This window comes from Triticum aestivum, chromosome 2D (assembly GCF_018294505.1).
Source record: "Triticum aestivum cultivar Chinese Spring chromosome 2D, IWGSC CS RefSeq v2.1, whole genome shotgun sequence".
NCBI classification, from domain to species: domain Eukaryota; kingdom Viridiplantae; phylum Streptophyta; class Magnoliopsida; order Poales; family Poaceae; genus Triticum; species Triticum aestivum.
The window spans coordinates 195,199,943-195,226,135 of record NC_057799.1 but is presented as its reverse complement, the minus strand read 5'-3'; the positions used below and the strand labels follow the sequence as shown (position 1 = coordinate 195,226,135).

The 26,193-nt window shown below is 45.1% G+C and overlaps 1 protein-coding gene and 1 pseudogene across 1 annotated transcript; both read left to right on the top strand.

Annotated features, from left to right (window-relative positions):
• The first annotated feature begins 18,301 nt into the window (after positions 1-18,301).
• LOC123052530 (rab GTPase-activating protein 22) lies at positions 18,302-23,966 on the top strand. Its single transcript, XM_044475740.1, has 11 exons — positions 18,302-18,834; positions 19,753-19,848; positions 19,985-20,088; positions 20,812-21,071; positions 21,147-21,269; positions 21,343-21,431; positions 21,579-21,684; positions 21,780-21,877; positions 22,877-23,128; positions 23,335-23,418; positions 23,595-23,966. The coding sequence occupies exons 1-11, from the start codon at positions 18,733-18,735 to the stop codon at positions 23,613-23,615; spliced, it is 1,335 nt and encodes a 444-aa protein (XP_044331675.1). The 5' UTR covers positions 18,302-18,732; the 3' UTR covers positions 23,616-23,966.
• Positions 23,967-25,044: 1,078 nt separating this feature from the next.
• Positions 25,045-25,181, top strand: LOC123056330 (uncharacterized; annotated as a pseudogene).
• Positions 25,182-26,193: the final 1,012 nt, after the last annotated feature.

Here is a 26,193-nt window from a genome sequence, read left to right as displayed (position 1 = left end):
CATCTGTTATACAAGTTATGGCAATACTCCCGAACTCCCGCCCCAGTACTGGGTGGCGTCGAGGTGATCTCACCAACAACTGCATAAAAGAGATTTTGATGTCGGCGAAACTCAGGTATTCCAGAACTGCAACGATAAAGTTGTGACGACAACACCTCGAAGCTCAACTCCCCGGGACACTGCCACAACCCCTAAATGTCAGGAGGCACCAAGAACAATGTTCTCGTCACAAAAGCATCGGAACCATTCCAAGATACCCGTGTGATCCTAAAAAATTTTAGTGAAATTTGAGGAAAGAATAGTCAAAACTTCTACGTCAGGAGACCTCACCAGAGCGACGAAGGGACTGAGGAGTAAAAAGAATCCTACTCTCCGATATATATAATCCTAAGACTCAAAACATTTTTGTTCTAGACTCAACAACGCCAGCGATTCGATCAAGCAGGGGGCTCCTAAGTCGGGGATGGCTCTGATTACCAACTTGTAACACCCACGATGCGGCTATATCTCCCACGTGTCGAGGCACGACTTAGAGGCACAACCGCATTGTGGTTTTGTCGCAAGAAGGGTCATCTTCACACAATCCCATGTAATGAACAAGAATGGGATAAAGAGTTGGCTTACAATCGCCACTTCACACAATACATAAATAAATCATACATCAAACAGAATACACACATAGGTCCGACTACGGAACCAAAATAAAAGAAGACAACCCAACTGCTAGATCCCTGATCGTCCCAACTGGGCTCCACTACTGATCAACAAGGAAAGAAACAACACAACGGACAAGATCTTCATCGAGCTCCCACTTGAGCTCAATTGCGTCATCTGCACTGGTATCATCAGCACCTGCAACTGTTTTGGAAGTATCTGTGAGTCACGAGGACTCAGCAATCTCACACCCGCGAGATCAAGACATTTAATCTTAAGGGTAGGAGAGGGTAAGGTGGTGAGGTTGCAGCAGCGACTAAGCATATATGGTGGCTAACATACGCAAAAAAGAGCGAGAAGAGAAGCAACGGAATGGTCGTCAACTAGTGATGATCAAGAAGTGATCCTGAACTCCTACTTACGTCAAACATAACCCAGAAACCGTGTTCACTTCCCGGACTCCGCCGAGAAGAGACCATCATGGCTACACACGCGGTTGATGCGTTTTAAATAAGGTCAAGTGTCAAGTTCTCTACACCCGGATATTAACAAATTCCCATCTGCCACATAACCGCGGGCATGGCTCTCGAAAGTTTAATACCCTGCAGGGGTGTCCCAACTTAGCCCATCATAAGCTCTCATGGTCAACGAAGGATATTCCTTCTCCCGGGAAGACCCGATCAGTCTCGGAATCCCGGTTTACAAGACATTTCGACAATGGTAAAACAAGACCAGCAAGACCACCCGAATGTGCCGACAAATCCCGATAGGAGCTGCACATATCTCGTTCTCAGGGCACACCGGATGAGCAGTCCGTACAACTAAAACCAGACCTCAAGTTTCCCCGAGGTGGCGCTGCAAAGGGCTCTAGTTTGGGCCAGCACTCAGAGGAACACTGGCCCAGGGTTTTAAAATAAAGATGACCCTTGAGTCTGCAGAACCCAAGGGAAAAAGGCTTAGGTAGGCAAATGGTAAAACCAAGGTTGGGCCTTGCTGGAGGAGTTTTATTCAAAGCGAACTGTCAAGGGGGTCCCATAAATCACCCAACCGCGTAAGGAACGCAAAATCAAGGAACATAACACCGGTATGACGGAAACTAGGGGCGGCAAGAGTGGAACAAAACACCAGGCATAAGGCCGAGCCTTCCACCCTTTACCAAGTATATAGATGCATTAATAATATAAGAGATATTGTGATATCCCAACATAAACATAATCCAACATGGAGCAATCTTCATCTTCACCTGCAACTAGCAACGCTATAAGAAGGGGCTGAGCAAAGCGGTAACATAGCCAAACAACGGTTTGCTAGGAAGGGTGAAAAGGGTAGGGGCTGACATGGCAGTATGGGAGGCATGATATAGCAAGTGGTAGGTAGCGCGGCATAGCGATAGAGCGAACAACTAGCAAAGCAAAGATAGAAGTGATTTCGAGGGTATGGTCATCTTGCCTGAAATCCCGCTAGGAAGAAGAACGAGTCCATGAAGAAGACACACGGGCGTAGTCGAGCGAATTCTCACAACTCCGGAACGAAACCGAAGGTAACGAGAGAAGCAACCCGGAAAGAAACAAACAACATAGTAAAACAACCATCACAGAAACATGGCATGATGCACAATCAAGTATGATGCATGTCCGGTTTAAATGAGGTATGGCATGGGAAAATGCAACAAACCCCACTACAAATTAAGTGGAGCTCAATATGCAACGAGTTGCATATTGACGAAACACCACATCAATTATTTAGTTCTCTCTCGATTATGTACCCAACAATGTTAAATGTTGTTAACCATGGCAAGAGGTGAAGCATAAGGAAACTACCTATTTAAGCAAGTTAAATGAGGCCGGAAACAAACAACAACAATTCCGGAAAATCCTCATGTCCATATTTTGGGATTGGTACTGTTCTGCCATAAACGCAATTTTAATATTGTTAAACAGCAAAATGAAGTGCACCATGTTAAACTAGGCATTTTTTACCCCATTTACATATAAAGTTTATTAAAATCCAAGTTACGGTTATCTAGTTATGAAATAAATCATTTTAACATGGCAATCGAGCAAATTTAAGCAAACAGCATTTTAAACATTTTAAACATGGATGAAAGTTGCATATTATGAAACTAGATGAAATTCTAAGCATTTTTCATATATAAATTATTTACAAAAGATGCACGGTTAATTAATTATTAATGCATGAACATGAGGGGTTTTTCTGCAATACTGTAAATCCTTGGATAATAGCTAAATTCGCAGATCCTGAAAAAAAACATCACATGGGCCGAATGTGAATAGGAAGCCCAACAGAGAAAAAAACAAGAGGAGGGGCGCTAGGGTGTGGCCTCACCCAGTGGGCCTTGGCCCGTTCGGCTTGGAGAGGGAGGCTGGAAGGGGGCGCTGGGCCTGCTTGCTGGTGAAGGGCGACGAAGCCCACGTGGTGGCGCGGGCGTGCGCTCGATGCAGCGCTGCTGCATCTAACTGCAGAAGAACTGTAGCGGCGCCATGGCGACAGGAAGCAGGGGTCGCGGGCACGGCGGCGGCTACCGACGAGCAGGCGACGGCGGATCCGGCCATGGGGCACCGGACTTGGCCGGAGAAGGGGCGGAGGCGCGCCGGGAAGAAGCAGAGGAGGAGCTTGGGGTCGAGGCTCCTGCTCGACAGGAAGCAGCGGCAGCAGCGAGAACTGGGCGCGTCGGCGAGGGACTTGCGCGGAAGGCGAGGCGGAGGAGGCCCGGACGGTGAGGTCGCCGGGGACCTGGGAGGTGGAGGTCGTTCCCGGCGGTGGGATTGACAGATCGAGGCAAGAATTGGCGACGGCGGAAGGAGGTCCGGCGAGACAGGGGGACTTGGGCGACGCGGGAAGCAGAGGAGGCCGAGGCGCCATGGCAGTGGAACGGCAGCGGCGGCGGAACTTGGGGCGCCGGAGATGGGGACGGGGCCCTGCTGGCGAGATCCGGCTGGGAACGGGCAAGGGTGGCGGAGGAGGAGCTCTGCTCCGGCGAGCTGGTTACGAGGTGGTCGGGGCGATCTTCTCCTGGTGCCATGGATGGGTACTCCTACGGGACAGAGACAAAAGAGAGAGAAAAGTGAGGGGGATTGAGCGATGCTCCTGGTTGGATCGGTCGCAACTTCGAGGAGGGAAGGTGGTGGCTGCTGATCTGGAGCGGGGGAGATCCCGAGGAAGAGGAGGATGGAGGGAGTGGCGGCGGCAGAGAAAGGATGGATGGGACAAGCCTCCTAAAAACTAGGGTTAGGCTGTTTAAATAGCTAGGTGGACTAGCTTAAGGCAAAACAGGCCCTCCGATCAAAATTGAACGGTCGAGAAAAAGGCTGTGGAGAGTCCAACAAAGAAAACGGTGATGTTTTGTAGATGTTTGGGGATGATCCGAATCCAACGGTGACAACAACCCGGGTCGGGTTCGGGGAGGTTCCGGACGCGCGAGAGGGGTCTATGCACTGCGCAAGGAGGGGTTCGGTGGTTGTGCAGAGAGGGTCAAATGGTCAGACAAGAGAGAATCGAAAATCCGGTTAGACTCAGAATGGTCAACGAACGCAAGGGGGGACGCGGCAACTACGAGCGGATGCAAGTTTGAAAAACAATGACGGCAACAGAGTGCCGATGCAATGCGAATGATGCGATGAAGAATGCAACAAACAAATAAATACACACAACGATAACGAAAAAGATGGAAGGCGTCTGGAGCATCGGTCTCGGGGCGTTACAACACTCCACCACTACAAGAGGATCTCGTCCCGAGATCTAGGATGGCACCGGAAAGAAACGGAAGGGGAAGAGGTAAAACAAATTGCTTCTTTGAAAAGCGAGTGAAACCATTGAACCTTTAGAGGTCGCAAAGCTTGCGGAAATGACACAACGGAGATGAACAAAATTTAAAACACTCTGTTCAGCAAGAGGAACAAGGAACATTGCGAGAACCTTTGTAGGTTGAAGAATATGAAACAAGAGCTTAACGGATCAAAAGGAATATGAAAGCACACCGGTAGAAAAGAGAAACAAGGAACACCATGTGAACCTTGAGGTTAATTGACACGATAGATATTTAAACCACTCCGGTTAAAACAAGATAGGGAAGGAATAAGAATGATATAATTTGGACAGCACTCCGACTGTAAATGGAAGGAATTGAACATGATCTTGACAAGATGAGAGGATACTCGATGAAATTAACAACACATTGCCTCCGGAACTACTGAAAGAATGGCACAAGGGGTAAGAAAGATTTCAGACAGCACTCCGGTTGAGAAGGGAGACGAAACTTGATAAGATGAGAGAGCTCGAATAAAAACACGACACTCCGGTTAAATGGATAAGTAAGAAAAGAACACGGTCCTCACAACCGAGAAGATGAGTGAAGAGAGCAACATCACAATGCCTCCGGAAGCAATAAATAATAGAAGACAGATCCTTGAAATAAGAATGGAGAAGAAAATGCCTACTTCTGCCACAAATGAGCTTGGAAAGCACCCTTCGGAGAAGGTTAGAACGGAGTTGTTGGGAAAATCAACAACGAAAAAGAACAAACTTGTTGAGGGCTTATGGAACACATCTCAAAATTATGAGGTGACAACCCGCCACTAGCGGAAACAATTGCTTGCTTGAGATCAACGAAGAGATGAAATCTTCTCTCGCCGAGAGGATAGGAGAAAACTTGGATCATTGGTAAGCACCACAAATAGCTACATTCCTTAGGGAAGGCTGTAGGTGAAACATGACACAAGATAGATCCAACGAAGAGATTGGTGGATTTAAAATATCTCATTCTTGACAACATGTGAATCATGAAACGCGAACTCAAAGTGTCAAGAATGACATAACACCACCTCAAAAGATAAGAGAAAGAATTGCACTTCGGAATGCAAGATGAAGAATACTTGAACTCCTCAAAACAAGACATGTGTTGAACACCATGTTAATTTTTTGAGTATAGCCTGGCGGATCATAACTTCAAGAGAAATCTTGAAGAACAATTGAAAAATGAAAGGAATCCTTGACGAACCACCATGTAGAGCCTCCATGAAGAACTCCGGTAATAAAAGAATGATCAAACGAAATGGAAAATTGAAAAGAACTCCGGGAGAAGCCTTGCAATGATTAGACGAAGCTTTGAAATGATATAATCGATAAAACTTGGAACTCGGGAGAAGCCTTGCATTTGGGGTTATCTTATTTTCATTTGGATCTTGACCGTAGCCGGTCTATGTGTGTATTTTGGATGATGTATGATTTATATTTATGTATTGTGTGAAGTGGCGATTGTAAGCCAACACTTTATCCCATTCTTGTTCATTACATGGGATTGTGTGAAGATGACCCTTCTTGCGACAAAACCACTATGCGGTTATGCCTCTAAGTCGTGCCTCGACACGTGGGAGATATAGCCGCATCGTGGGCGTTATAGCTACCTACCACTTGCTATATCATGCCTCCCATACAGCCATGTCAGCCCCTAACCTTTTCACCCTTCCTAGCAAACCGTTGTTTGGCTATGTTACCGCTTTTGCTCAGCCCCTCTTATAGCGTTGTTAGTGGCAGGTGAAGTTGAACATTGCTCCTTGTTGGAACATAATTATGTTGGGATATCACAATATCTCTTATTTAATTAATGCATCTATATACTTGGTTAAGGGTGGAAGGCTCGGCCTTATGCCTGTTGTTTTGTTCCACTCTTGCCGCCCCTAGTTTCCGTCATACCGGTGTTATGTTCCTTGATTTTGCGTTCCTTACACGGTTGGGTGATTTATGGGACCCCCTTGACAGTTCGCTTTGAATAAAACTCCTCCAGCAAGGCCCAACCTTGGTTTTACCATTTGCCTACCTAAGCCTTTTTCCCTTGGGTTCTGCAGACTGAAGGGTCATCTTTATTTTAAACCCCCGGGCCAGTGCTCCTCTGAGTGTTGGTCCAACCCGTCAGTCGCCGGTGGCCACCAGGGGCAACTCTAGGCTCGCCCATCGGAAGCTTGGACAATCCGGTGTGCCCTGAGAATGAGATATGTGCAGCTCCTATCGGGATTTGTCGGCACATTCGGGTGGCTTTGCTGGTCTTGTTTCACCATTGTCGAAATGTCTTGTAACCGGGATTCCGAGACTGATCGGGTCTTCCTGGGAGAAGGAATATCCTTCGTTGACCGTGAGAGCTTATAATGGGCTAAGTTGGGACACCCCTGCAGGGTATAAACTTTCGAGAGCTGTGCCCGCGGTTATGTGGCAGATGGGAATTTGTTAATATCCGGTTGTAGAGAACTTGACACTTGACCTTAATTAAAACGCATCAACCGCGTGTGTAGCTGTGATGGTCTCTTCTCGGCGGAGTCCGGGAAGTGAACACGGTTTCTGGGTTATGTTTGACGTAAGTAGGAGTTCAGAATCACTTCTTGATCATTGCTAGCTTCACGACCGTTCCGTTGCTTCTCTTCTCGCTCTTATTTGCGTATGTTAGCCACCATATATGCTTAGTGCTTGCTGCAGCTCCACCTCATTACCTCATCTTTCCTATAAGCTTAAATAGTCTTGATCTCGCGGGTGTGAGATTGTTGAGTCCTCGTGACTCACAGATACTTCCAAAACAGTTGCAGGTGCCGTTGATACCAGTGCAGGTGACGCAACTGAGCTCAAGTGGGAGCTCGATGAAGATCTTGTTCGTTGTGTTGATTCTTTTCATGTTGTTCAGTAGTGGTGCCCAGTTGGGACGATCAGGGATCTAGCAGTTGGGTTGTCTTCTTTTATTTTGGTTCCGTAGTCGGACCTATGTGTGTATCTCTGAATGATGTATGTTTTATTTATGTATTGTGTGAAGTGGCGATTGTAAGCCAACTCTTTATCCCATTCTTGTTCATTACATGGAATTGTGTGAAGATGACCCTTCCTGCGACTACACCACAATGCGGTTATGCCTCTAAGTCGTGCCTCGACACGTGGGAGATATAGCCGCATCGTGGGTGTTACAGGTGCTTTCTTTCTTTTCTTTTTTGTTTTGTTTTTGTTTAGACCTTTTCTTTTTATTATTTTTATTTCTTTACTGTTTTCACTTGAAGTTTCTTTTATTTTAGTTTTATAAAATACCAAATGAGCACCTAAATTAGTATTACTAATTAGTCAAATGCCACAATTATTTTGGCACACTACTAAATTAGTTATATTATTATAACTTTACAAAAGGCATTAAATTAATTATTTTGCCCTCTGCTTTGATTGTTTTAGTGCATTTTAAATATAATAAGAAATGTTGGTTTCTCCAACATTATTACTCATGAATTTAATTGTCACATTTAGAACATTTTAGTTTTAATGTTTAAAAACTTTTATTGTTAGCTTGATTTTGATTTTGAATTTGAATCGGTTTCGAACTAGCGGGAGATTAGCAACAGTAATCGAAGTGACATGGCACCATTAGCAGGGAATTACTGTAGTCTAATTATCCAGGCGTCACAATTCTCCTCCACTACAAGAAATCTCGTCCCGGGATTTAAGAGGGGAGTAAGGGGGAAAAGTTCTGGTTACGATATTCTAACGGATCTTCTCGAAGAAGTTAATCCCTTTCGTTGATGTCTTCAATTCTTTATTCCAATGCATCATGATAAAGTTGTCGTCCTTTCTTCAGGAACTCCATCGTACTTACGAAAGGATAAGGGGCAGCTCAGCTACGACAGAATGCTTTTGAGGGAAACAATCTGGGGTTAACCCATGAATGAGCATAAGATTATCTCTCGAGTTGAACATATAAAATACATCGAGAGTAAGGTACGAAGGTACAATAAGAGGTTCCAAGCGGATAGGTAGTTGCTCAAAGTCTGAACCAGAGTGAGAAAGGGGTTTAGAGTAGCGAGAGTAAGTATTGCGTCTGATACCAGAATAGAGCACTAGGAAGGTGTCCCATGAATTAAATACGAAGCCAAGCGTGGGGAATAACCATTATAAATAGGGTTGTACAGGAGAGTCAGGTTTCGATCCTGTGGAACTGTGGGTTAGGGTCCCACCATGTGGGTTAAAAGTAGGAAGGGCGGAGATGTCTTGCGTGATCATGCAAGCAAGGCATGTCAGAGGGTAGCCTGTCAATTATGTTGGCAACATCGTCGATACCAAGGGCGAGGGACGAAGAGAACCATTTTCCTGCTCGTTGAACGAGGCGGACCAATAGGCAAAGTTCCCATCTATCGGTGGCTACCGGAATGTCATCAACAGTAGAAACAGGGTCTCACTGACAGAGTTGTACACCAAGGTGTTTGCATAAGTAGTGAATTATTACTGCTTAGATCATACAATTCACAAGAAAGGTTAAACAAAACAATGGAAAGGTAAAGGTGATCATCAAATTAAACAGAACAATGGAAAGGAAAATGTGTTTAAACACATATTTCAGGGATATATCCTTCCCAAGGACAAGCAGAGCATGCTATCCGTGGCAGGGTATAATGTAGAAAAGTCTTTAGGCAGGGGAGAGAATTTTCATGATATTACCCATACAGCGGTGTTTGGGGTAATTAATGAAGAAATTGTAGCATTGTGCTTCAAATGTTCTTATTGAAAATCGGAGTACCACAGACATGCTTCGAGATAGCATTGTCATGGTCTTCAAGCAAAGGTCATACTTTGGTTACAGAAAGGATCCATCAGGGACAACTTGTAGAATAAGTCTTACAATTTCCTCATGGAAGAATGGATAACCTTGCTGAAAAGGAATCTATAACAATAGGTCCTCCGGCCAGGTGTGCTAGGCACGACATCACCTTACCGGATCACATAAAGACCAGTGTTATATCTCTTGGAAATATGTTCCAACCATCATATCAGACCGAGATTCAGTTCTGATTGGTGGCAGGATACCTAAGAAGAAAAGGTGCAACACAATTGACGAGATGACAATGTAAGATTCTCGGAAAATGAACTATGGAGCAAGTTCCGACACACGAGTTCATCATTAAATCAAGGCGAGGTGAAGAGGTGGCTGATTGACTCAGTGACAATTCATTGAGATTTTCAAAAGATGGATTTCCACACTTATGTGAACAAGGAGATAACATTTGTCAGATCAAATGATATAATGAGGTATGCTGGAGGAAAACATCCACAATTAAACATTGGTTGAAAGGTGCACTCGAAATATGGGCTTAGGTAGCATGATCAACGTTAGAATGGTGATCCGATAACCAATGGTCTAAGAATGAAATATCGACCATTAACTTCAAAGCAATAGGGTTGCTAGAAGTTTTGAAGTCGCACATCATAGTTCGATTGTCGGTTTTCCGGTTAGAAATAACACGTGGACCAAGGAATGAAAGGATATGACAAAAGGTATCACCTTCCATCAAGAATTCTTAAGAGGTGGTGAAATTCTCACGACATCCTTGGCATAAAAGATGGTAATACTCCAAGGTAGAACATAACATAAGTTGGATAGCAAGAATCTCAAGGTACAACACAAAACATGAACAAGTTTGTGTTGGAGGGAAAGCAATAATGTTGTCGATGATAACACAACTCATCGAGGGGCAACGATGGTACTTATCATCATGAATTTGATTGATATTCTGGAAGGAGTCAAAATGTGATGATCACGACAAATTTTATCGAGAGGCTCCACGAAGAAGCAATCGAACAACAACTGCATCAAGCAAAAGGAGTGTTGTAGCGAAAAAAATTGGAACCACGGATACGTCTCCAACTCGGAATCGAGCTTGCTGCTCGAGGTGAAACGATAAGACAAGGAAGATCGACGTAAGCTTAGCTCATCGCCGAAAGTGGTGCTCCGGAAATAAGGACCAGGTAGCACAGTTAAAATCAGCACGATACTGATATAGCCGATCAGGCTAGAAATGACGTGATCGAGTACAAACTCGTAAGTAAAGAAGATTACTAATAGTTGTTTAATCACGATGCGGACTCGATTCAGTTATCGGTGTCCTTGAGTGTTTAATGACCCAGAGACCGTGAAAAAATTGAAATCAGTGAGAATGTAGTACTTGATGGAGAACTCATAAGATGTTATGTAGTTCCGTGATATTCTCGAGATACCACGGGGTAATACTCGACGAAAGATCAAAGTAAAGGTTGGAATGGTGTATTGATCCACAGAAGACAAGTGCTTACACTTGCATAGGAAATGATACTTAAGGGAGAACGTGGTCGGGACCACGATTGCAAAAGGTCAGATCCCAGATATAAGATGAACTTATACCAAGGGAATAATTAATTTTAAAAGAAGCTTTGATGAGAAGATCTACATCGTGTCCATGGGCATGAACACAAAGTTCAAGGTCGACTCACACTTCTCCAATGCATAACCTTTCATTCACTTCTCGCGTTTGATGAAGTTGCAGTGTTGAAATTTTATCTGGCAAAATACCAGAAGAGTATGACTAGTGAAAACTTTCGCGTTCACACATATTAAAGAAGGCATAGGTCAACCCATCGGGGCATCGTGGAAACATATACCACAAGTTCCAAGAGTAAATATCACCAGCTCGAAAGCAGAGCATGGTTGGCCAAATAAGAGAATAGGATTTACTAATGGCATTATGTATCAGGGAAGAATTCACAAGGCGAATAAATATGAAGGACATTGCCGAATAATAATCCAACAAAGGATTTGACGGTCGATAGCGGAGCTGATGTGAGCATCGGCACACAACCAGTTGAAGAAAGAATGCAAGGGCATCATATTATAGAACATCTAAATGATTCGATGCTTAGATATCAAAGGAATTATGATTTCCAAATCGAAGGATCAGATGAGGACGCTCTGATCAAGGGTGGATAAGTTCAATAGACCTAAGGGTACAATTAACGGCAAATAGATTGGTCGAGAACAAGCTCATGTTTAAAATGACGTCTGAGCCGGAAAGATAATTTAAAAGGATCAACTAATGATTGCGTGCATTCGCACTCATGTTGAATCAATAGGATCAAAATGATGGTGCCTAAGGATACTAACGAATATTGCCAGACATATGGAAAGCATCCATAATGCAAGCAGACAAGTATTGCAGAGCAATGAGCTACTAAGGATTTTTGGAGGGTCGAATAGTATTTCGAAAACCATTGTGAAACACATGAACAACTGGGGCTGAGTGGATACTCGATAAGGGTGAGAAATTATCCGTACGGGTATCCAGGTGGCAAGGAACTGCAAGGCAGTAGGCACAAAATATTCTCAGAACAATAGAGAGGATTTCAGGGTATCTTGTAATAACAAGACCAACTGGGAATAAAAGTAAGAACGGCAAGTGTATGTATTTATCCATAGGGATATTTCGGTGGTAGGGAATTGCAAAAGCAACGAGCACAAAGTCTCAAGAGAACATCACAGGGTATCTTCGGAATCTTCTGGTTCAGCAGGCGATCATCTGTGATAAGGGCTCTCCGGGAGGAAGTAGTTAGGAGAACCTAGAGCCAGAGTTAGTAAAATTCATTTAACCCGAATAGAAGAGGGATCAGAGTCCGAGAGTATAGGCTAGGAATAAAAGATCCTAATACCACCCAATTGGCGACGTGGGCCCGTAAGCCACACAGCCAAGTTAGTAAAACAGTTTTCGGTTTCTAGACTCAACTTCGGCCAAGGAGTTGGAAAGGGGGATCCTACAGGCAGTCGGCTCTGATACCAACTTGTGACGCCCCCGATTCAATCGTACACTAATCATACACGCAAACGTGTACGATCAAGATCAGGGACTCACGGGAAGGTATCACAACACAACTCTAAAATAAAAAAGTCATACAAGCATCATAATACAAGCCAGGGGCCTCGAGGGCTCGAATACAAGTGCTCGATCATAGACGAGTCAGCGGAAGCAATAATATCTGAGTACAGACATAAGTTAAACAAGTTTGCCTTAAGAAGGCTAGCACAAACTGGGATACAGATCGAAAGAGGCGCAGGCCTCCTGCCTGGGATCCTCCTAAACTACTCCTGGTCATCGTCAGCAGGCTGCACGTAGTAGTAGGCACCCCCGATGTAGTAGGAGTCTTCGTCGACGGTGGCGTCAGGCTCCTGGGCTCCAACATCTGGTTGCGACAACCAGAGAGAAAGGAAAGGGGGAAAAGGGGGAAAAAGCAACCGTGAGTACTCATCCAAAGTACTCGCAAGCAAGGAGCTACACTACATATGCATGGGTATATGTGTAAAGGGCCATATCGGTGGACTGAACTGCAGAATGCCAGAATAAGAGGGGGATAGCTAATCCTGTCGAAGACTACGCTTCTGGCCACCTCCATCTTGTAGCATGTAGGAGAGAGTAGATGGTTAGTTCACCAAGTAGCATCGCATATCATAAACCTACCTGGCGATCCCCTCCTCGTCGCCCTGTTAGAGAGCGATCACCGGGTTGTATCTGGCACTTGGAAGGCTGTGTTTTATTAAGTATCCGGTTCTAGTTGTCATAAGGTCAAGGTACAACTCCAAGTCGTCCTGTTACCGAAGATCGCGGCTATTCGAATAGATAAACTTCCCCGCAGGGGTGCACCACATAACCCAACACGCTCGATCCCATTTGGCCGGACACACTTTCCTGGGTCATGCCCGGCCTCGGAAGATCAACACGTCGCAGCCCTACCTAGGCACAACAGAGAGGTCAGCACGCCGGTCTAAATCCTATGGCGCAGGGGTCTGGGCCCATCGCCCTTTGCACACCTGCATGTTGCGAACGCGGCCAGAAGCAGACCTAGCCTAGCAGGCGTTCCAGTCCAATCCGGCGCGCGCCGCTTAGTCCTGACGTCACGAAGGCTTCGGCTGATACCACGATGCCGAGTGCCCATAACTGTTCCCGCGTAGCTGGTTAGTGCGTATAGGCCAGTGGCCTGACTCAGATCACATACCAAGATCTCGTTAAGCGTGTTATTTTGAAGTAACTGCGAATGCCGACCAGGGCCAGGCCCACCTCTCGCCTAGGTGGTCTCAACCTGCCCTGTCGCTCCGCCTCAAAGATCCACTCGCGGGTACTCCTATGAGCCGACCTGACTTTAGTCACCACAGGTATCATGTAAAGTATATAAGTATATACCCGTGATCACCTCCCGAGTGATCACGACCTGATAGTATAGCAAGGCAGACGGACAATAATGTAGGGCCACAGATGGAATACTAGCATCCTATACTAAGCATGTAGGATTGCAGGTAAAGGTAACAACAGTAGTAGCAAGGATAGGCTATGCATCAAGATAGGATTAACGAAAAACAGTAACATGCTATACTACTCTAATGCAAGCAGTAGAGAGTAGAATAGGCGATATCTGGTGATCAAGGGGGGGGGCTTGCCTGGAAGCTCAGCCGATAAGGAGCGGTCGTCAACACCGTAGTCGTACTGGGTAGCAGCGGCGTCGGTCTCGGTGTCTAGCGAGAGAAGAGGGGGAAGAAACAATAAATACAATGCAAACAAATGCATGACGATGCATGACATGACAAAGCGTGATGCTAGGTGTGCCCAAACGCGGTAGTAGGTGATACCGGCGAAGGGGGGAAACATCCGGGAAAGTATTCCCGGTGTTTCGCGTTTCGGACAGATGAACCGGAGGGGGAAAGTTGCGAGTTCGATAGGTTAGGGATGTGTGGCGGACGAACGGGCTGCGTATTCGGATTCGTCTCGTTGTTCTGAGCAACTTTCATGTAGAAAGTATTTTCATCTGAGCTACGGTTTATTTTATATTAATTTTAAAAGATTTAAATCATTTTTAGGATTAATTTAAATATTTAATTCAACATTATCCAGAATAGTGCATGTTGATGTCATCATGATGTCAGCAGTCAACAGGGCGTTGACTCGGTCAAACTAAGGTGCGGGACCCACCTGTCATTGACTGTTAACTAACCTAACAGATTAATTAACTAAACTTTGTGATTATGTTAATCTAATCAGGATTAATTAAGTTAATTAATTCTTTAATTAATTAATTAACTAATTAATATTTTAATTATTTTTAATTATTTATTTATCTATTTTTTTTAAAAAATAAATCTTTTTTATTCTCGTTCTGGGTGTGGCCCCATTGGTCAGTGGCCCACAAGGCCTAACGGGTGTGGGTTAACGGGGCTGCGGGCGGGGCAGCCCCGAGCGCTGCGAGCGGGCACAACCGCAGGGACGCGGTGGCCGGCGACAGCGACCGGCGCAGAGGCGCCACGGGGGCGGCAGGGGAGCGCGAGCGCGGAGCGGCGAGCGGGGCGAGCAGGCCGGGCGGCGCGGCGCTGGAAAGCAGTGGCCGGCGCGGCGGGGCAACACGGGGAGGCGAGGACGGCGCGCCGGAGTTGCAGCGCCGCTGGCGGAGCGGCGAGGCGAGGCCGGGGCGAGCAGTGGCTGCGGCGACGCGCGCGGTGGGCAGCAGAGCAGAGAGGCCGGCGAGCGGAGTGGCGCGCATGCGTGCGGTGGCCGCGGCGACGAGGTTCAGTGGGGCAGCGGCGAGTGTGTGAGCGTGGGCGCAGCGGGCGAGCGCCGGCTGTGGTGCGACGCGCACGCATGGGAGCGGCCAAGCAGCAGGCGCGCGCAGGAGAAGCAGCAGCAGCAAGCACGGGGGAAGCGCGGGGAGCGGCAGGCAGGGACCGGAACGCGCTCGGCCGTGGGCTTGCGTGCACGAGAACAGGGGAAGGAGGATGGGCGAAGCTCACGGGGCCGGTAGGGTAAAAAGGCAGCGGGGGTCGAGGTGGTCGACGGGGACGACGACGACGTGGAGGAAGCAGTCCGGTGAGGAAGCTCCGGGCGACGAGGTGGCCGCGTCGAACTCCGGGCGGCGAGGTTCGGGGACGAGGGCGAGGCCACGGTTGGAGTGCATCGGGGCGCCGCGCTCGGGTGTCGACGTGGACGACAACAGGGAGGGGGCGCTCCAGGCGGCGTCGGCAGGGGGTCGATCCCTCGATCTGGATCGGGAGGGCGAGCGACGTGGGAAGAGTGGGGAAAGTGGGGTGGATAGGGTTAGGGTGTGGTCGCCCAGGTGGATAAGGGAGTGAGGGTCGGGGCGCGGCTGGACCGGCCTAGTTGGCCCAGTTGGGCTGGTGGCCTGCTGGGCCGGAGCCCGGAGGTGCTTTCTTTCTTTTCTTTTTTTGTTTTGTTTTTGTTTAGACCTTTTCTTTTTTATTATTTTTATTTCTTTACTGTTTTCACTTGAAGTTTCTTTTATTTTAGTTTTATAAAATACCAAATGAGCACCTAAATTAGTATTACTAATTAGTCCAATGCCACAATTATTTTGGCACACTACTAAATTAGTTATATTATTATAACTTTACAAAAGGCATTAAATTAATTATTTTGCCCTCTGCTTTGATTGTTTTAGTGCATTTTAAATATAATAAGAAATGTTGGTTTCTCCAACATTATTACTCATGAATTTAATTGTCACATTTAGAACAGTTTAGTTTTAATGTTTAAAAACTTTTATTGTTAGCTTGATTTTGAATTTGAATCGGTTTCGAACTAGCGGGAGATTAGCAACAATAATTGAAGTGACGTGGCACTATTAGCAGGGAATTACTGTAGTCTAATTATCATGGCGTCACAAGTAAGCACTCCCATTGCTCCCCATTTCAAATTACTATCCTCTCATTGTCCAAGTAATGATGAAGAGTTTGAGTATATGTCAACAGTTCCATACTCCAGTGTTGTTAGTTTTTTAATGTATGCTATGGTGTGTTCTAGGCCTGATTTGTCATTTGCAATGAGTTTGGTCGGATTTTCAGGTTCCTTCATGGCACATCCAATGCTTGTTTGAAATTCGGCAAGACTGGCGAGGGACTAGCTGGCTATGTGGATTCGGATTTTGCTTCTAGCGATTTGGACAAGAGGAGGTCCCTTGCAGGTTATGTGTTCATAGTTGGTGGTTGTGCCGTGAGTTGGAGGGCAATGTTGCAGCCAGTAGTTGCCCAATATACCACTAAAGCAGAATACATGGCTATTGCAGAAGCATGTAAAGAATCAGTTTGGCTGAAAGGTTTGTATGATGAGCTTTGTGGAGATAATTCTTGCATTAACTTGTTTTGTGACAGTAAGAGTGCCATTTACCTCACTAAGGATCAGATGTTCAATGAGAGAATAAAGTACATTGATGTCAAATATCATTATGTTCGAGACATTGTTGAGCAAGGTAAACTAAAGGTATGCACAATTAGTACTTATGATAATCCTGCTGATATGTTGACAACACTAGTTCATGTTGCTAAGTTTGAGCTTTTGCTCAGACATAGTTGGTATAAATCATTAGTCCTAGCGGTTGTTTGGCGCCGAAAGTGTTTTCTTTATTGTTTAGGGAGGATGTTCTCATTCATGCAACAAGATGAAATTTGTCTCAGGGTGAAAGTTTGTTATGTTATGCTCCAAATTCAAGTATAAAGAGAAAGACTAACTCCTGACGAGCGAGCGGAGCGAGGCCCGTCGCCAGTACAGGGACGCCCGGGGGTGCGGGGAGGCGTAGCCCCCCGTGGTACGGATCAGTATTGACCTAGGTCACCTGTGTTATAGATACCTCTTGCAAGCCGCTGCACGGGATAAGTTGATCAGTTGTAAATCCCCGCGTTTGTAACCTCCTCTGATATAGTGAAGTTTGGTTGACTGACGTCCGTGGTTTTCTCCCCTTAGTCTTGGAGGGGTTTTCCATGTTAAATCTTGTGTCCCCTGCTTGCTTTTCGTTCTTCGTCGAGTTGACTTGCCTGTCATATCTATAACAACAATGCCTTCAATAAGGTAATGACTCAAAAAGACGTCGCCATTACCTGATATTCATATCTATACTTTCACCCTGGTAGCTCAGGACCGGGTGCACTTAGCACCGCCATCGGAGTTAGTCATGTGCTGTCGCCACCACATTTTCATGAACCCAGTAGCTACATGCGATGTGCGACCACTGTCGCTGTACAACTATCTCTCCGTGTCAAGTTCTCATCGATAGTTTGCATCTCATCACCGAAGTCAACCACCGAATCTGAAAATACGAACCCTCTCAGAAGACCTTTCGGTGACCACCACTGTCGTGAAGCTGCAGGAGGTCTGAAGCACCATCAAATCTAAATGAAGGCAACCACGCTGGGTCGATCATGGACGATGCCAAAGCTACCGTTGCCCGACATCAGATTTGTCAAAACCTTCATTATCAACACACACCGTCGCTACCACCTGTCACCGCCTCCTCCGCAGGCCTGGTTGGACCTTGATCTGGCCGACTGCTAGACCATGCCGGCTGGATCGATTGCCGGGCCGCGGTTAGACACGCCCCTGCTGCAGTCTCTCCTGGCCGAGTGGCCCACCGCCCGGAGCTATCCACTCGTGAGGGCAGAGCAACCGCCGCCGCCGGCGGTGGCGCGAAGCAATGTAGACCGACATGAGGAGGAGAGGACGGGGAAGGAGGGAACACCCCGCCGCCGCCATGCAACGCATGGAGCTTTGCACCCGCGCGGCCAGCCGGCGATGGAGAGGAGAGGCAGCCTGAAGAACAGCAGATTTTGGGTGATGCCCGGTCGCCGCCCGAGTTGCCTGGAGGGGACGCAGGGGCCAGATTAATTTTTTAGGAGACCCAAATCATCGTTTCGAAATATGAGTAGATGGAGGGGGTATTTGGAATTAATCATGAAATTGAGTAATTTTCCAAAACAGGAACCAAGTCTTCCTTTTCTCCAAATAAGGAAAAGGAGAAGGCGAAGTCTTCTTCGCTGAAGAGCAAGCGTCGCTCTCCATTTCCGACCATGAAAACTAGCACCAAGATGGGCAAAGATGCCCGTAGAAGCCGGCAAGCTCGTGCCCGGCAGCGGCTTGGAACCGGTCGTCCTCGTCCTTCCACGCCCCTCGCCCCTGTCCTCTCTAATTTAACCCCACTAGGCCTTCCCGATTTTGCCTGACCTCGTCCCCCCCTTAACCTCCCCTCCTCCTGCGATTCCACTCGCACCCTTCCTTTCAGGAGGAGAAGGTCCAAGGGGGGATCAGTTCCATTGCACTTGATCCCATTTTCTCTTCGTGGTTTGCTTTTGCCATTTTTTGATTCGTGAGGTCAAATAGAGCCCGGTTCCTCCCCCCTTCCCTCAGAGGCGCTGCCGCCTTTCTTGGCTTCTTGATTGGGTTCCGGCTGCTGCTACATTCTTGACTCACTTGGAAAATGATCAAGTGGGGGATCAGCAGCGGGACGCCCGCGGATTCGTACTACGAGATCCGCTCCGATTGCACAGACGATGTGCCCAAAAGCAAGTTCAAGATCAAGGTTTGCTTTCCTTTTTCCTTCTATTTCATTTTGTGTTTGTGTGGTAGCTGTTGGGCCTACCGAAATGTACTGGTTCTAGGCAAAATGGGATATTCATGGCATTGGAGTATGTACAATGCAATATCGATGATATGAATGAAAATGACGAAGAATCTCGAGGAAAAACATTACACGAGTGAAAATATGGAGAATTTATTTTTGAGTTGAAAATATGGAGAATCTAAGGGTGTATCGTTGCAATAAAAATATTTTTTGCTTTTGCAGAATAATTTTGGAGTAATTTCCTTTTGTGAATGTGAATGTGTTGCAAATGACTGGCCGAACTATTTGTTTCTTAATTTATCACTGATTTTGTACAAAATGACAAACAATATTCACCACATTGCAACTTATATAGGTTTTCCTGAACACACATCAAAATGCGCGTCATTTTGTATCAGAGAAAGAAGACAACCAGACCCGCCAAAAAGATACAAAATAACAAAGCAGAACAAAAAATGGAAAAAAAAAACCCGAAACAAAGGCCTAATTAGGACAAAGAAGTAAAATTTAGCATTTATCATCAGGTTAAATGAAAGCGAGGAAGTTGGCATGGGGTTAATACAATTAGAGATAGGAAGTTTGTGCATGTTTAGTTACTTCTAATCATAGTTGCCGTGAAAACTCGTTTTCTTTATGTGCTTCTACTTATTTTAAAACTCAATGTTACTTACTTTCAAGCATGATGATTTGTGGTGGTGCTTGTAAATAAGGCTGCAATGTGCTTTAAATTTCGTATTTTCCATCTTAGTTCTTGGGAGAGCACTGGGGAACATACCTATTATGATCTGCAATGGTGTTAAGGCCACTCTTGTTTCTTATGTATGGAGTAGAGTCCTTTCTTATTCTGAGCAACTTAGTATTGTCCCTTTGTTTCAGGCTGGCAAAACACTGAGTGTTCGGAAATGGCAAGCTGCATTTAATCCCGATGGCTGTCTTGACATTGCCTCGGTCCTAAGCCGGATACAAAAAGGAGTAAGATTCCTCAATTTAGAGTTTTTTTTCTGAGTTTCAAAATACGCTATTGTTAGACAATTGTCTTCTTATATGCATTGTGATTGTGCATGGTTAACAATCTAAAGATCATAAATGGTTTATTTTGTTCTTTTAGGGTGTTCACCCGACTGTCAGGGGGGAGGTTTGGGAGTTCTTACTTGGCTGCTTTGATCCGAGGAGTACCTTTGATGAGAGGGAGGAGATCAGGCAAATAAGAAGGTACTGTCCTTCCTTAGAGCATCTGGTGTGAAATTTTGCTACTGCACACTACCTTCAAGAGTGATGTCATCGTGTGAACATCTTAATCATGCATCTGACATCCATTATACGGCTGTCCGCTCACGCTATTTATTTCAAATTTGAGTTGTTGTCTGACATATTTGATTTGCATATGGTTGCTCTGTTCTGGTCCAAAACCTTTGCCAAGATATTTGTTTTTTTTGTTTCTCAAATGCATATTATGATGCATCCCATCTCAAGTGCTATTTCTATTGAATAATATTCTTTGCCAAATATATTTTTTAGTAATATTCGTTGCAACTGTCGTTATTATTTCTCTCAAAAGCTACAAGTTGAATTATGTCTGAAGATAGTTTAACCAAACAGTAAGCATGGAGTTTATCCTTGTCTAAATCAGCCATATTGCTCCCAAAAAATTGTCGCCTACTTAATGTACTCTATCCCCCAAAAAGGATAGCACCTTCCAAAAAAAACGTATGCTTACATAATGAGAAAAAGGAGGCCATTGTGGGTATCATCAGGAGCATGCCAATTTTTCTGTAACTGTTAATCACGCAGTGGCCATTGTAATATCCAAGCATTACAGTTATGTTTCCCATGATATCTCTAATAATTTATTTTTATGATTTTCAGCAGTAGATAACTGTAAATAGAACACTGTGTTCACTTGGTCTGAAGTGTTTTACCTGATGATTTATCCAGGCTACAGTATGCTAGATGGAAGGAAGAATGCAAAGAGATGGATTCTCATGTTGGTAGTGGTAAAGTTATCACAGCACCACTTATCACTGAGGATGGAAGACCTATTAAGGATCCTTTGGTTTTACTTGAGGCTACTTCAAACCAAAACACCTCAGAGGGTGCTTCAACTAGCAACCACAATGGAATTGAAGTAGACGAATCTGCAGAACGTATTACTGACAAGCAAATTATTGAATGGAAGCTTACATTACATCAAATTGGTACAATTTAATCCTTATGTTTCTCTACTTTGACTCTTTTCACCCAATTTCTTCTGATTTTTGAAAATAATATAGGACTTGACGTGCTACGTACTGACCGCACCATGGTATTTTACGAGAACAAGGAAAATCTTTCAAAGTTGTGGGATATTCTAGCCGTGTATGCATGGATTGACAAAGATGTTGGTTACTGTCAAGGTACGCTACATCTGACTTGCACAGGAAACTTAGTATCCAGACAAGCTTACAATGTAACTTGTATACCTCACAGGAATGAGTGATTTATGCTCACCAATGATTGTGCTACTCAACGATGAGGCAGATGCGTTTTGGTGCTTTGAGAAGTTGATGCGTAGATTGGTATGCCTTGCCCTGCATGTTTTCTCATGACATCTTTCCTCTAATTATAAAAGTAACCATTGTGCATTTGTTCTACTAGAAATTACCTAGAATTGATTTCTTTTTTCTTTGTCATTATTCTAACCATCTGATGTTTGATCTTTAAAGCGAGGAAATTTCAGATGCACAGATCAATCTGTTGGGGTGGCTAACCAACTTCAGCACCTTGCATCTATTATTCAGGTGCTGGACCCCAAGCTACATGACCACCTAGGTATAAATTTCTGAACCGATCATATTGTGAAACATCTAATCTTCTTTTCTCTGGTTTACCTGTGGTTTTATAATACTGTTGAGTTCTGGACACAGAAACACTTGGTGGAGGTGACTATCTTTTTGCATTCCGTATGTTCATGGTTCTATTTCGACGTGAGGTGTCATTTGGGGACTCCTTGTACCTGTGGGAGGTATGAAGCTACCCTAATAACAATATAGTATGATGAGTATCGCTAGAACCAGACAATCGATTTTGACATCTCATTTTTCTGTTTGATGGTTGTTCTAAATTATTATATGCTGTACATTTTATAGAATGTGAGATAGATGGTGGAAAGTTACTTTAGGGGTGATCACAAAATCCTGTTGGCTTAGGCAAAAGATCAACATGACGATTCCCTTTTTTTTGGAAATGTAGTTTGTGGAGTCTTTTGAAGGGGAGCCTTGGCCCAACGGTAAAGCTGTTGCCTTGTGACCATGAGGTCACGGGTTCGAGTCCTGGAAACAATCTCTTGCAGAAATGTAGGGAAAGGTTGCCTACTATAGACCCAAAGTGGTCGGACCCTTCCCCGGACCCTGCGCAAGCGGGAGCTACGTGCACCAGGCTGCCCTTAGTTTGTGGAGTCTTTTAGATGTATCATCGTTTCAAATTAACTTCCAATTGAAAATGGGATGGTAAACCAAAAAAGAGAATTTTGCCATGAATAGTAACTTTGTTCTTTCATTTATTATTTTGTCAGAACTTTCTCTTTTTCATTACTCTCGACATAGAGAGTTAGAGCTTCAATAATACAGATTGGCTATGTCAATTGATAAGTACACTGTCTACAACCTGGTTTGGATTCTTCGACTTTTATTTTGTGCTTAAACTAAAGGGTTTGCATGCATGTTGCATTTGATATCTCTCCTTTACTGAAATTACTTCTATTCAAATAGGTGTTCCATTATTTGTTACACGTGGACGAACTTAGTGGCTTGCTTCCTCTTGAGGAAAAAAGAAAGATAATAACACGTTTCCATCTATTTGCAAAGTAGGGTGGTTTGTGTGCTTGCATGAAAAAAAAATCTCACAAAATTGTAAGCACTAATATTTATTTGGTATTGGCAAACGTTAAGTGGTATTAGTATCGGAATGAGTTTCTGTTAGTTGCTTCTGATTCTCTTATCTGATTTTTAAAACCTACCAACAGATGATGTGGGCTCTCGAATACGATCCGGATATCTTCTTTGCAGCATGTGAAGAAGCAAGCGGTGCACATAAAAAAGTATCGAAATCAAAATTAAGAGGAGTGCGCCATTTTGCCAAGTGGGATAAGGACAAGGATGTCTCTGAGGAAACTGATGGCCCAGTTCCCATTTCAGTTTTCATGGTTGCAAGTGTGCTCAAGGAAAAGAGAGAAAAACTGTTACAAGAAGCTAGAGGACTGGATGATCTTATTAGGGTACTGGACCAAAACCTGACTTTTCTTTCTTTTCAAAATTCCCAATCAATTTTAAGCAAGTTGCCAATGACTAAGCTTCTTTTTAGTTAAAAGAAGGCCAATTTTAAGCACATCTCCTAAAATTAAACCAAATTTAAGCCCATATTATATGTTTGTATATCATCATGTGTTCTGTATCTGCAACTCCTGCATTTGTTTCCTTTCAGATATTGAATGATGTAAATGGGAATTTAGATGCGAAAAAAGCCTGCGCTGGAGCTCTGAAACTTCACAAGAAATACCTCAAACTGGTAAGTTGCTATTCTTCTCACTTTTATTTGCAATAACCTGACTAGATTTAGTGTCATATAAACAGATAAAGTACTCCAATACCCTAGCTACTAGACTATCAATGAGACAAAGAAAATCTAAAATGCACTGGAACTGGCAAAGAAAACCTACAAATGTAACTTTGTTCATTTTACAGGTACAGGCAAAGAAAACCTAAAAAGGCACCGGAAGATATGCTTCCACTGAGGGATTCTTTACCATTTGAATCTACACATACACGACCATATTTGGCACAGAAATAGCGAGTGAAGGTTCTCACGGGTGGTCATAATCGGAAGATGGCCCCGGATACAGGATAGATGCAACTTCTGTATGTAATGATATCACGTTCTCTGTATCCCACTTAAGTTCATATGCTTGTACAGACATGGTGCTGTGGGTACCTTGCAAAAATAATAATTTCAATTCAAGTTGAAATGTCATGCATGTTGAGATTCACCTGGCGAGAATATTGTAGCCACAGAAGTACAGAACTTTGTTCCAAGAAAATTTGACGCCTTACACTGCACGATTTTGCTCCCTTGTGTTCTGAATCTATTATCTATCTATTAGTATTATATTATTAAAATAAGACGCAAACAAGCCACCCCATTGCTCCACTTAAATTATCTCCACTGTTAAAATTTGATACCTACGGCTAAGATTTAAAAGAAGCAAAGGTTAAAGATATCATTAATGTCACGTACAAAGTCTTTTTTTGGACACGGGATTAGTGCGATCACAAACTAATCCAAAGGAGTCGTGCTGTAAAAGAAGCTAATGAAATGGGGGTTGTGCTGTAAAAGCAAGGAAAGCTCCGGTTGTCCCTAAAAAACAGAGCTATCATATGTTAGTGATTGTAATGTTAACAGATAGGTTTGTAGCTGTGTAACGTGACATGTATGTCACGGTTGTGTTGCGTGCGTATTGTGTAATCTAGGCAGGTGGTTAGAGTAGATATGATCTCATCTCATGTATAGCTTGGAGTATGGGTCAAGACTACCAACTATCTGCCGATCCTTGTACTTGTTGAGCTATATAACACACATGTGTCCCTGCAGGATTGCATATGCTTCCACCATCACAATTTTACATGGTAACCAGAGCCATCCTCGAGCACATCCATGGCGTCTTCAAGTTCCTTCCCATCCTCGCCATTCGCACACGCCGCCACCGAGAAGCTCACGAAGGGCAACCAGGCTCTATGGCGGGCGACGGTGCTCTCGGCCATCCGAGGAGCACAGATGGCCAAGTATCTCGACGTCGAGCAACCGCCACCGCCCATGCAGATCGATGTGGCCTCGTCTGATGGCAAGACGACGGCGAAAGCGCCGAACCCTGATTTCCAAACCTGGTATGCTCAAGACCAACAAGTCTTCTCCTATCTCCCGACGACACTTCCGCGTGAGATAGCTATCCAAGTTGCTTCATGCCACACCTCTGCTGAGCTCTGGAACACGGTGGAAGGGATGCTTGCATCTCACACCCGTTCCCAGACCACCAACGCCCGGATCGCCCTCGCCAACCTGCAGAAGGGCAAATCCTCCATCACCGACTACGTCGGGAAGATCAAGTCTCTCTGCGATGAACTGATCGCCGCAGGGAAGAAGGTGGACGACGACGACATCGTCTCCCACATCCTGGCCGGGCTAGATGAAGATTTCGACCCGGTGGTGTCTGCCATGTGTTCCCGGGTGGAGCTGGTGACCGGCCGAGCTGTTCTCACAGCTGCTGAGCTTTGAAACAAGGCTCAATCTTCGGGGCGGAGGGTCCCAATCCTCTGCCAACGCTGCTACCCGAGGCCGTAGAAACGGTGCTGGTGGTGGTGATCGCGGTCGCCGCCAAGGTGGCAAATGGTGGTGACCGCGGCGGGTGCGGCGGCGGCTACTCCAAACCTGGAGGGCGCGGCGGCGGACACGGCAGCAACAACAGCGGTGGGGGCAACTACAACAACAATCATGCCCCCAGGGTCCAGTGCCAGATCTGTGGCAAGATGGGCCATCCAGCCTGGAAGTGCTGGAAGCGCTATGATGAGTCCTATCAAGGCGTGGAGGAGAAGTCGGCCAACCTTGCTGCACCGCAGTACGGGGTGGACACGAACTGGTACTTGGACAGTGGTGCCACCGACCACATCACAGGAGATTTGGAAAAGCCGACCGTGCGGGATCGCTACACTGGAAACGAATAGATTCATACTGCCAGTGGATCAGGTATGGTTATTAAACATATCGGTCATTCAGCTATTCATACTCTTGATCGAGATCTCCTCCTAAATAATATTCGTCATGTACCGCAAGCCAACAAAAGCCTAATCTCCGCTAGCCGCCTTGCTGTTGACAATAATTCCTTTGTTGAAATTCATCCCTATTCTTTTCTTGTCAAGGAACGGGCAACGAAGAAGGTGCTCCTTCGAGGCAGGGGTAGAAGAGGACTCTACCCGGTTAGGCACACGGGATCCGACGCCAAGAAGCACATGCTCAGTGTCACCAAGCTATCTTCGGATAGGTGGCACCAGCGTTTAGGCCATCCATCTCCTCTTATTGTTAGCAAAGTCATTAGCAAAAATAATCTCCCGTGTGCAAATTCGTTCAATAAAGATTCTGTATGTGACGCCTGCCAAAAAGGCAAAAGTCACCAGTTGCCTTATCCTAAGTCAATAAGTGAATCAAAATTTCCTTTAGAACTTGTGTTTTCTGATGTTTGGGGTCCTGCTGTTGAAACAGTAGGAAGGAAGAAATATTATGTGAGTTTCATCG

Excerpts from the sequence above, each read along its gene's own strand:
- LOC123052530 (XM_044475740.1), top strand. The coding sequence starts at position 18,733 with ATGATCAAGTGGGGGATCAGCAGCGGGACGCCCGCGGATTCGTACTAC. Across the intron at positions 18,835-19,752 it reads AAAGCAAGTTCAAGATCAAG|GCTGGCAAAACACTGAGTGT; the intron begins GTTTGCTTTCCT and ends CCTTTGTTTCAG. Across the intron at positions 23,129-23,334 it reads GACTGGATGATCTTATTAGG|ATATTGAATGATGTAAATGG; the intron begins GTACTGGACCAA and ends GTTTCCTTTCAG.